Source organism: Opisthorchis viverrini (genome assembly GCF_000715545.1).
Source record: "Opisthorchis viverrini unplaced genomic scaffold opera_v5_335, whole genome shotgun sequence".
Classification (NCBI taxonomy): Eukaryota; Metazoa; Platyhelminthes; class Trematoda; order Opisthorchiida; family Opisthorchiidae; genus Opisthorchis; species Opisthorchis viverrini.
In genome coordinates this window covers 86,073-97,834 of record NW_008751990.1, presented here as the reverse complement: position 1 = coordinate 97,834, position 11,762 = coordinate 86,073, and the positions used below count along the sequence as shown (strand labels likewise).

At 47.2% G+C, this 11,762-nt stretch overlaps 1 protein-coding gene across 1 annotated transcript in view; it reads right to left on the bottom strand.

Moving 5' to 3' along the window:
- Positions 1 to 11,568: 11,568 nt before the first annotated feature.
- The window catches only part of T265_10077 (hypothetical protein), a gene marked incomplete at both ends in the record, with an annotated part of 8,872 nt that continues 8,678 nt past the window's right edge, over positions 11,569 to 11,762 (bottom strand). The window contains one exon of the mRNA XM_009176345.1: positions 11,569 to 11,716. Coding sequence (XP_009174609.1) covers positions 11,569 to 11,716 — 148 coding nt within the window. The remainder of the gene's footprint in view (positions 11,717 to 11,762) is intronic.

The following is an 11,762-nucleotide window of genomic DNA, read 5'->3' as shown; positions in this document are numbered from 1 at the left end:
TGATTGGTTGATTTATCCAACGCGCATTTTCCGAGTTCAAGGGTAGTATCACGAAGTCATGGATTCACGGATTCAGGGATTGATACACAGGATCGCGGCTTTTGCCCAAGTTTCCCCGGTCGGTTTTATTCTTGTCGTTCAGCGACTGTCGTTCACCTGGAAGGCACAAGTGAAAAAATGGTGTAGCACTGCTCTTCAGGTTCTCAGCGCGGGGCAGTATCCATGCCAGCGCGAGGATTAGCATAGATAAATGTCTAAGAGTGCTTTAACCTGGGTTTTAGAAGGAACGTGGACAACCGCCGGTGGAAGGTAATTCCATGCAGCTACTACCCGAAGTGAGGAGAAATTTCGCTTACTGAATATGTGCGCTCATATTTTGAAAATCTTCATACTATGCCCCCGCCGTGTGGTTGCTGGATCGACGGTGAAAATGTTATTGGCCAAAATTTGTTCAAACAGGGCACAATTAAGAATTAGGTTCCCTCGGAAGCGACGATACTTCAGCGGAAGTAGATCAAGCATTGCGAGATGGGTTTCGTAGTCCACGGATTTGAGGCCGGAAACCATTCTTGTAGCGACTCGCTGGACATGTTCAATGAGGGTGACGCCTTTCGTGTGTCCTGAGAAGACAACTTGGCTGGCGTACTCCAGGAGCGCTCTGGCGTAGGCCTCATAGAGTATTTGGAAGTCCATGCGAGTAGTACAAGATTTCAAGTCGTCCGGAAAAAGTAGACATGGACCTGCAAGAACATCTGGAAGGTCGTTCACGTAGATTAGAAACAGGAGTGGTCCCAGAACGGAGCCTTGAGGAACTCCAATGGAGACCGGCACCGGAGAAGAATAAGTATAACCTACCTCCACTCGGAATGATCTGTTTGATAGGAGCGCCTTGATCCAGTGAAGGCTTTTCTCTCGAATCCCGTAGGACTCGAGTTTGTGGAGCAGCGGGACATGTGGGACCCCATCAAATGCTTTTGAGAAGTCGAAAAATATGGCATCCGATATGAGTCCTTCGTCCCTGGGTTGAGTTAAGCTGTCCATAAACACGGGCATATTTGTTACGGAAGAGCTGTTTTGGAGAAATCCGTGTTGAGCTAGAAATATCAGGTTGCTTGAAGTAAGGTGACCTAGGGTAGCTCGCTTCAGAATGCGTTCCATAACCTTGCATGGCACGCTAGTGAGGCTCATGGCCTGTAGCTGCCAGGCGACAGTCGTTCACCAGTTTTGTAGATTGGCGTGACAATCGCTTCCTTCCAAGCAAAGGGAAGGCGGCCTTCGTCAAGCGACTCGCGAAACGCCAAGTATAAATGATTTGCCGGTGTGGACGACGTTTCCTTCAAGGTCCTTGCATGAACCTCGTCGGGCCCCAACTCGCAGAATGCGTTAATCTTGTGCAAGAGTTGACGAATGTCCTCCCCCGTGAAGACCAAGTAGGTTAGAGGCTGTTACTAGTTACGCCTTGACAAGAGTGAATGTGACGAGGACGCTGGACCTGAAAACAGACCTGCATATTGTTCTCTGTAAACCTCAAATACCAATTTTTCGGTCACTTGTGGGTTCTCGATTCCTGTCCCTTTAGGAGGCTCGCTGGTGGCTTGTTTCTGCGGCGATTTCTCATGTACTTGAACAGTAAGTTTTTGTTTTTTCGAGCGAGGTCCAGAATGGTGACTTGTTTTCGTATGTTCCATTGGCGGATTTCTGATTTACAGCAGTTCAGCACTTTACGAAATGCCAGCTCATCTTCTGTGTCCCCTGTAGTCGAGTCTTTGGAAAAAGTTAGGACCTTTTTTCCAGAACTCGCCTAATCCTTTTTGGCCACCTGCGGCTCACCCGAGCGCGTGCTTTTTTGGAACGAACATTACGCCAGCCTCATGAATTTTCCGTACAATGGTCTTATATGACTCTTCCACTGGAGCTGCTCCCAGTGTCACTTGTTCAAGAAAGACGCGCATTCTTGAAAAGTGTGCACGGCAGAAGTCTCGAAACCACGTTTGAGGTTCGGGATTCCTGGCCCAATAGCAGATGAAATCAAAGGTCAGCACACAGTGGTCGCTATGTCCCAGTGGAGCGTCAATTGTTACCTGATCAACGAAGTGTCTTTCGTTGGTGATGACCAAATCCAGGAGGGATGGTAGTTGGCCTGCACGGTATCTGATGGGTGCGACGACATGTTGAGTCCAAGCGATCTTTTGAGCGGCTTCAACCAGCGCCACTGCAAAAAGTCCGCTTGATTCGACGCGCTGAAGCTCGATCCAGGAGGCCTTTTGAGCGCTGAACTCACCTACCAGCAGGAAATGAGGGAAGTTGTAGCTGGAGGGGGTTGCTCAAGGGTTCGCATGAGGAATTGGTCATCTTCAGGAGGTTTCGAGGAGCTGCGGTAGACCACACCGAGAAGAAGAGAATCGGACTCACGAAGCGAAATCTGGACCCACAGTGCATTGCAAAAAGGTGCATATGTGGTATCGGAGGGGACAATCGGGATTGGTAGGGGCGCATATAAGTACAGAGCAACCTAACCAGCCGTCCCTCGTTTTGAGTCAGCTCGAAAACCAGAGTAGCCGTCTATCGAGATCACCGCATCAAAGACCTCTTGTGTCAGCCAGATCTCTGTGGGTGCGATTATAGACTGTTGTTCAAGGTAAGCTGACTTTTTGTCCTTGCTGAGTTTGTGGAAAAGGCTGAGGCAGTTTGTGAACAAGCATTTCAGCACTCTCTTCTGGGATCAAGGCTTCCGAACAACTTACTCGGGTCCAGCGGCTTCGTTCACCCGAGAAGCACAATTCTGGCCTCTGGCTATGCGCACAATGGGATTGATTTCTCGAAATCTACGGCGTTTTCAGGCTTGACACTTCATAATGTATAATGTCTATGTATAATTTATGCGGTCCTGTATTATTGAAAATCATCTACCATGGCGATTTGTTTAAGTAAGCGGATGCCCAAAGTCAATAAACACCACCGACCATGAATACGTTGCCTGGTGATAAAAAATCGCGAATTGTGGAAAAGGTTGACTCACTTGCAATAAACGCAACTTTCAGATAGTTTTCCACCGGAAGAAATTTCCTGAACATCCTAGAATCTAAATGGCCTTTGGAGATGCAAAATATGCGTAGTTGCATTCGTGCAAGCAAATATTGGTCGACTTTTCCCATTGCCAGTTAAAATTCCGTAGTCCACGTTAAGTATTTGCTAAAAGTCATGCACGTTTGCTGGCAAAAGGCAGAGTTTTCCATTATAGGTTGCGAATTATGCTAAGAAGTCCTCGAGGTTTATCGATTAAGAACATGGAACATACGTCAATCATAGCGGACAGCTGAACGGAACTAACCGACGCACATGACTAACTTGCGGCTAGGGGTACACGATGCCTAACTAACCAGCAACACAGAACATACGTCAATCACACCAGACAGCTCAACGAGCCTAACCGACGCACATGACTAACATGCGGCCAGGGGTACACGATGCCTAACTAACTAGGCACATAGAACCTACGTCGATCATACCGGATAGCTGAACGAACCTAACCGACGCACATGACTAAGACGCGGATAGGGGTACACGATGCCGGAGCGCACCCATCCATCTGCACCGGAGAAAAGGCTCAAAATGGACGTCATTAAATGTTGAGATATATTGGTCGTTTTGAAGTGTACATATGTCCTTCTGTGAGGCGAATTTTCTTCTTCGTGAGGAGTGTTCATTTGACCGCTGAAGTGTTGAAATGAGAGGAAGATATAATTCAGGTTATCGGAATATCATCATAAGGCGGGCGGCCGACAAACTGGTAGAGATACTTACCCCAAAATTTACTTCAGCGACCATGTTGTCGTAGATGCCTGTTCACATAATGCCACCTTCAGCGGTTATTTCGCATGCCTGTTTACTGTACCTCTCAAGAAATACGAGACTTACATGAAATGCATAGGGCCTCACTAACGGACAAACTTTGGAGATGAGTCACTTGAAGTCATCTTCGTCTCTTTCATCTAGCTGACGCTCTGCAGAGTTATTCGTAGTTGTCAGACATTTACTCACGGCTGTCGAGTAGTCCCCCTCTGGACCCAAAAACACGGACGCACACAGACTTCCGTGACACACTGTGCTGAGACTTTGTGCTTCGGTCCAGGTCAACCTCATAAGACGCCCTCTTTGCGGACCGGGTAGCAAGCATACCTCTGCGTTTTCTGGGTGGGCCCGGAGCTAAGAACCAAAAGTAATTTATTTTCATGTGGACTCACTTTTGGGACAAGCCTGGAGATCACCACCACACAGTGGGCAAGGTTCACCATCACAACAGTCGGCGTGATACGACACGCGATCTGTTGCACACCAGCGGTCATTGGTAGTAGTCGGCCGGTCACAGAGCACACAAAGGCCCAAGTCGGCGTTCCAAGGTAGCCATCTGGGTTGAGGTACAGTGTCCTCGACTACCAACTGCAGGTCGTTGGCTGGCACACAAGTACGCATCCGGTCTCCCGAAGTTTTGCCATACTAAAACCCAACTATGCGGTACCTACTCAACATAGTCGGCCGACACTTCCGGCGGTAGTTGTGTATGTCATTAGTGGTAAGAATCTCGCCGGATTCATCCGCCACAAACTGCCGCACCTCACACAAGGGCGTTCCATATTTCTGAAGGGCCTTGCAGGTGCCCAACTCGTCTTCGGTTAGCCGTCGATTAACGGGAAGTCGGTCGTATAGAAACTTTGACAACCTATGGCTGTGTTCAAGAAAATAAGGAGTGACTGCCAGTTGGTCCCTTTTACCTCCGTAGACGAAACCGCACTGGATAGCTGGTGCTCCGCGTACTTTTTTATTAGTGAATACGCTCGGCTTACTAGCTTCTTCATATTCCTCGGCTTTACATTGGTCTTAAAGGGCGCCTGCTGCATTTGTAGTACACCTATCCGTAACGCAAAACAGCGTTGGTGTTTCGATTACTGGATGAACGCACAAATACCACAGAGTTATCCTTCATGTATTGACTTAAAATCTTCTCAAATGTCGTGAAGCATGGAAACGATACACCCACAAACTTCTTAACGAACGATTGTGAGGCCACTTCCGAGGCCATCGCACACGAATTTCAAACCCGGATGTGTGCAAATAATTTTCAAAACAGATTGAATAAAACAAATCGCAAAAAAGTGACGGTAGATTAGGGTGATTTTCGGACTGATCACATATCAAAGAAGTACAACATTTTGACGTTAACGTTTTCATTTCACCCACAGGGGTTTTGCGGAAAAATGCATTGTGCGTCGAGGGCCAATTCTGCGGGAAAAAACTTGTGGTTGAAACACGTTTTTAACAACTTGATGAATTATGGCGCTGGCAGCGACGTTTGAAGCATCAGCTGTCAAAATAGGCTTTAAGATTCCGTGGATATCGAGGAAAGATAGTTTTGTGGCGCGAGCGATTGCTTGCTCGACTCTTTCGAAGGCACTGATGGCAGCGTAGGGCAGGGTGACAGATTTTTCATTAAGGCCAAGTAAACCGGTGAGTGGCTACAAAAAACTGTACAGTGAGGAGTGAGTCGCCGATAATAGTTGATGATACCAATACAACGACGAATTTGCGTTGCATTGGTGGGTATAGTAAAGGCTTCTAAGGCCTAAATGCGCTCGAACAATGGTTAAATGCTGGTTGGGTCAATATGGTGGTCTAGAAAATCTAGGCTAGTAACGCAAAACAAGCATTCGTCAATGTTCAAACGTCTGTTGTAGGTAAAATAAAAGTACTGCCATGTGATGATCTGCATGCTCAGTTGGGGAGGTGCAAGCGATTAAAACCTCGTCCAGTTAAGCATACACAAAAGGCAAATTATGCAATGTATCGTCCATGAGATGTTGAAAGGTATGAGCTGCATTTCTAAGACAAAAAGGCATATGCGTGAATTTGGAAAGACCAAACGGTTTTGTGGCAGCCGTACCAGGGATGTCGTTTGGGGTTACAGGGATGTGGGAGTACGCAAGTACGGGATCAAGTTTGGTAAAAAGTTTGCGGCATAAGCTATTTGTGAAATGGTGGATATGTGGGATGGGATACCTGTCTGGGATAGTGGCTTTATTCAGAGAACGGTAATCTCCACGGTAACCTCCAATCACCATTGGATTTCTTGGGTACCGTGTGTGGGGGTGTTTACCAGCGGCTCAATGAAGTGCGCATGATGCCGAGTTCGAGCATGTGTTCAAACTCATGTTTTGCGATCTGGAGCTTATCAGTGCGAAGTAGATGGGGGTTGGTATGGACAGGGGTACCTCTCCGCTGGATGTGGTGAACAATAGAATGAGTGACCGGTTGAGTGTAAGTGGATGAGTAAGGTTTGAAATATCCATGAGTATGTCTGCAAAATGGGAATCCGGTGGGATAACCCGGCTGAGAAGTAGATGGGGGTTGGTATGGACAGGGGTACCTCTCCGCTGGATGTGGTGAACAATAGAATGAGTGACCGGTTGAGTGTAAGTGGATGAGTAAGGTTTGAAATATCCATGAGTATGTCTGCAAAATGGGAATCCGGTGGGATCGGCTGGCTGACTGTGGACGAATTTGGGGCACTAATTCCGTTGACCGAGAGGGAAGTTAGCTTGTCCAATAGAAGTTTGTGTCGCACACTGACAGATAGGTTGTAGTGGGTTAGGAAATGTGCCCTTTGGACGTCGGCCAAAAGGACAATCTACCTGAACGCATTTCGCAATCCGAGGTCAAGAGTGAGAGAACGTTTGCCGCATTTAGCGATGTGGAAACCGTCAGCGTCTTGTGACGAGTAACAAGCGGAATCAGAAAGTGCTTCCTTAAGTGCACTGTGCCGTGCAAGGTGATGGAACGCATTATGAAGCGAGATATGCTTGATTACCTTACTCCCCACAACCCGATATTTCAGTTCGACACGGGTTTCCCCTAATCCGTTCTTGTTTGGCAAACGTGCTCGTGTTTATGGACAGCTTAACCCAATCAAAGGACGGCGGACTCATATCGGAAGCCATATTTTTCGACTTCTCAAAAGAAGTTGATGGGGTCACACGTTCCGCTGCTCCACAAACTCAAGTTTACGGGATTTGATGGAAAATGCTACACTGGATCAAGGTTTTCCTATAAGACAGATCATTTCGAATGGAGCCAGGTTCTACATGCTCTTCTACAGCTCCGGTCTCTATTAGAGTTCCTCAAGGCTCCGTCTTGGTTCCTCAGTTGTTTGTGATATGCGTCGCTGACCCTACGAATGTCCTTGTATACTTTTTGCGGACAAATTGAAATCCTTGAATTCCAACGCCAGTGCCCTCCAAACGATTGTGGATGCTGCAAAGCATTGTTTATTATGCAGACGTCCCCCTCTGAATGACGAAGAATGCGTCCATATGTCGTTTGGAGGAGACTCATTGAATGCTGTTGTCATGCATGGCAAGAATGGACCAGAAAACATCATGAGAATAGACGCCAAAAAGAATAAGGGTACCTGGGTCTCTTCAAACCCGTCCTTCTTTTTGCATCATGAGAAATCGGCCGAAAAAGCAACCGCCATTTTACGGATGATCCGACGCACCTTCTCCCGTGTTACTCGCGTGGACGTCCACGTACTCTTTGGGTCCTATATCAGACCGCTCCTTGCTTATGCCAACCCAGCTGTCCACTGATGACGCATGAAACATGTCACACTCATTGAGCGTGCACAGCTAGCCACTACGCAAATGGATGCCGGTCTCAAATCCGTGGACTACGAAACGCGCTTCTCGGGGCTTCACATCTTTCCCTGAAGTGTTGTCGCCTCCAAGGGGGACCTGATTCTTACTTATACCCTGTATGAACAGAGTTAGGCCAACATTTCTCTCACCAATGACCAAACAAACTCAAAGCAGGGACATGGTAAGAAGATTTTCAAGCCCAGAGCGCACATATTCATAAGGCGAAATTTCTTTTCCTTCCGGGTGGTAGCTACATGGACTAACGTCTCTCCGACAGTTGCAAATGCTCCTTCTAGAGCCCAGTTCAAAGCACTATTAGACATTTATTTTAATGCGAATCCTCACATTGGCAAGCATACTGCCTGCGCTGAGAACCTGAAGAGCAGTGCTACACTGTTTTTTGCTTGTGCCTTCCAGGTGAACAACGACCTTCGAACGAGAAGAACAAAGTCTACCCGGGAATCTCGTGAAAAGGCCTCGATCCCATGTTTCAATCCGTAAATCCGTGAATGTGGCAGAAAGCTAACTTCAGCTCCCGTATCTACGGGATAACGTAGACCACTTGAACGGCCGGTGATGTGGAACGGGCAACTAATGCGAGGAGGGCCGAAGACAGTCGTCGCCGTTACTGACTGGTCGGGGTGTTAAATAGGCAGATAGAAGGTGGCTTGAAGTAACAGGGCGGGTGGTATCTGCGTGCTTTAGGAGCGTAAGGTTGGTGATACCAGCCTCAAGAGGGACGGAAGGAGACAACGATTAAGATCGTGGGTGGGTTAGATGCTTGTTGATCTCCAGTCGCTGGAGGCAGTCAGTCATGGTATCAAATCTAATTTTAAGTTGTGGGATATCAGGAAGCATTGGATCGGAATCTGTGGATGTAGTGAGTGTATAGAGAGGGACAGGACTAACAGGGTGACTGAAGTAGGTCTCATGGATTTCGTTCTCCATTTGAGCTAGCTGCTCCAGGCTATGGTCATCAACGAAAGCACTGATGAAGGAGGACACGGAGAAAGGGAGTTTAACGAGCCATAGTTACGCTATGATTTCCACCGCCGGCTTACGGCCGCAGAAAAGACTGCGCATATGACAAAGCAGTTGTGACGGCATCTGTCAACAAGTTGGACTGTGGTGAATAAATCTCGTAATCTCTTATTTCCAGAATAACCCATCCGGATGATGACGGACGCTCGAAGAGCATCATTGGGATTTTCCTTGGGGATATCTTCCAATAGATTTTTTTACTTCTGTTGTTACATCACTGGGAGGATGCTGGATGACACGCGGAAAGCGAGTGGCCTCGGAAGTGATCGCCGGGAATTAAAAACATTCTCGACCTAGTGAACCACACCCTGGGATTGTGTGGATTATAGCCTCCTAAACGGATGCTAATTACATTCCCGGTTAAATCCGACGAGGCAAAGCGTGCCTACATATTGGCCGGGCAAAAACACGACTACCTGAGAGGAAAAGTTGAAAATTATCCAGGAAGACTCAAGCCCACCAAATTTGTGGCGGCCTAACTGCCCAATAAGTTACTTTGTCAGGAGTGTGCGGCAAAGAACCCAAAATGATAACGCTATGTTGAGTAAGCAATGATACAGGGGTCGGCTGGAAAAGACTCACTGAAATTGTTCTCTTTATAATAGTTCCTCGTCGGCTCAGGTCGGCGAATGAACAATAATCCAATCGTGGTTATCCAGAGGCACACTTCTAAACAATTCTAATATTTAACTGATTCCGAAGATAGACTGAGATGTCTCCCTAACGGGGCTCGCCCCTGAATCTCACGAATGACGGCTCTAGGCACGAGCGAAATCAGAAATGTAAGCTTGCAGAGTAAGTGTCCACATTTGTCTTCCGTGAAATAGTGCGAGTGCCCGTTTTTGTTTTTTCGTGTTCAAACAAAAAAACCTTTATGAAATCGGCAAAATACGTAATGTTGTAATATAAGGAAAATAAAGGCAGAAAAATATACACTCCCTATTGATCAGTTAGCTCTTTAGGCTGACCTCCTCTCCCGGTACTCCTGTAGAGAGTAACCCCCGTGTTTTACCCCTCCTGATTCCGGCTTGTGACTTCTGTTGATCCGAATCCGATGTATTCCTTATTTCTTTGTTCATGCATCCGATTCACTTTTCACATCAAATATTCCGGTTAAGTTGTTAATGCGTAAACTGGATCCAGTTTAATGCATCGGTTGAATGAATTCGCCGCGGCACACCACACCTTCATGTTATGTATCCCATTTAATTTATTGGCATCATTTGGGCAAGCTGAACAAACCCTCCGTTTCCGGGTTGCTTGTTTAGTCACCTACTGTCCCCTCCATAACTGCGATGGACTTTAGGTTATCTTTTACTAATGAACTCTATAACATCTGATATCCTGTCACACGCACAAGGCCTTATCGATCTCATCGAGTTCCTCCGCCCTCCAAGTTTTGATCTTCGGCAGAATCTGTTCCGGAAGCCGCTTATGCAGGTTATTCACTCCACCTGGACTCTGCTTTGCATCCGCTTTGATCCCCAACTGAGCCAAATTACCCGTGATCCTACATCGGCATTGTTCTACCTGTGTGAGGCTCCTTGGCTAACCTGAAATAACGCTAGCAACAAATTGACACCTCCTTTATCCGATCACATCAATCATGGCGTCCGTTGCGGAGCTGTCCAGAGATCTGAGCTTGTCAGCGCGATGATGGCATGGCACCGCTATGCCCATCCTGATGCACCTGCATTCTCTGGATTGCTCATCCCACCCTCTAGATACCCTAGCTGCGAATGCGAACAAACCTGCCTGACCAGTCCCCCAACCCCACTCTCGGATTAGACCATCTCGGTGCATTTCGGTTTATCAGCCCCACACAATCAACGATTTTCTCTACATTTCTCGTTCCTCACCCTTCCAAGAAAATTTTATATCGATTCCGCTCGATTGGCACCGCCAGTGAGTCGATCCAATTAAACTGTACGCCATGGTTCTACTGGGCAAGTTACAATTTATACTCATTGTGAATTTCTTAACATTATCATTCGGCAACATGCTTCTCTTGACGCTTAAAAGTAACTGAAATGTAAGATCACGCAGCCACAGTAGCGTAGCCCACTATAGTCAAACCGAATAATTTAAATCGAAACAGTGTCGAATTTGGTCTGGATTTGATTTCCCAACTTGTGGGTGGCATACCTTCGGGCATGCTCATACGTTTACAGTCAGAATGGGGCGTGACTTGGGGATTTGCGGCCAGTAGAGATTCCGCGAAATGGGGCCAACGTTATGAACAGTGAGGAGTAGTCGATAAGATAATGATAACAGGTTTCTTTCGCAACTTGTAAGGAACAATGAGCATGAGGTCCGACTAATTCAAAGACTCGGTCGGTTGACATGACCTAAAACTGGAAAACCACTGCTGGCCACCAGCGACCCTGGGCGATTGGGTAAATGGCCGGGGTAACAACGGGATAAAGTGGAGTTGGAGATGCGATAATTCGAATTGAGAGAACATGGCAAGTTTAGTCTCAAAAATATGGTGCAATCTGAGAACAAGCAGACTCACTGCTTGTACCGTTGTAGGAAAGTTAAGTGCTGGGGTTAGGTTGGATGAGGACACAAAGGTGGTTGGATTCGAAAGAGAAGTCCAACAGGTTAGAATGAATGTCGTGGTGGTGGTTGGGGTCAATGAATCGCATAGGCAATTAGGCTCGTTTTGTAGGAGGAATGGAACAGTTGCGGGTGTGATATCAAACTGAATATGGCAGTCCCGTGCCATCATTGGCCTGACATGTTTCAGTTTTTGGACAGCCCCGTGATGAACGTCGCATTTGAGATCATTCAGCTGGGGTGTGTAGTTCGCTGGGCAGCGATATTCATTTCAGCCTGGTCAGGGGGACAAGGTGGAACGAGGGCGATATGGGATTGCAGGGTTATTTGTGGTTCGCTCTGCGATCCCAGAGTTGTAGATCATAGGCCAGGTGGAGTGGGTATCAGCTAACCAGGTCGTCCAAAACGGGTACTTCCGAAGTTCAAAGCTTGGGAAGATGATGGGATGGGAGGAGATTCGCAAAACATGGTGAA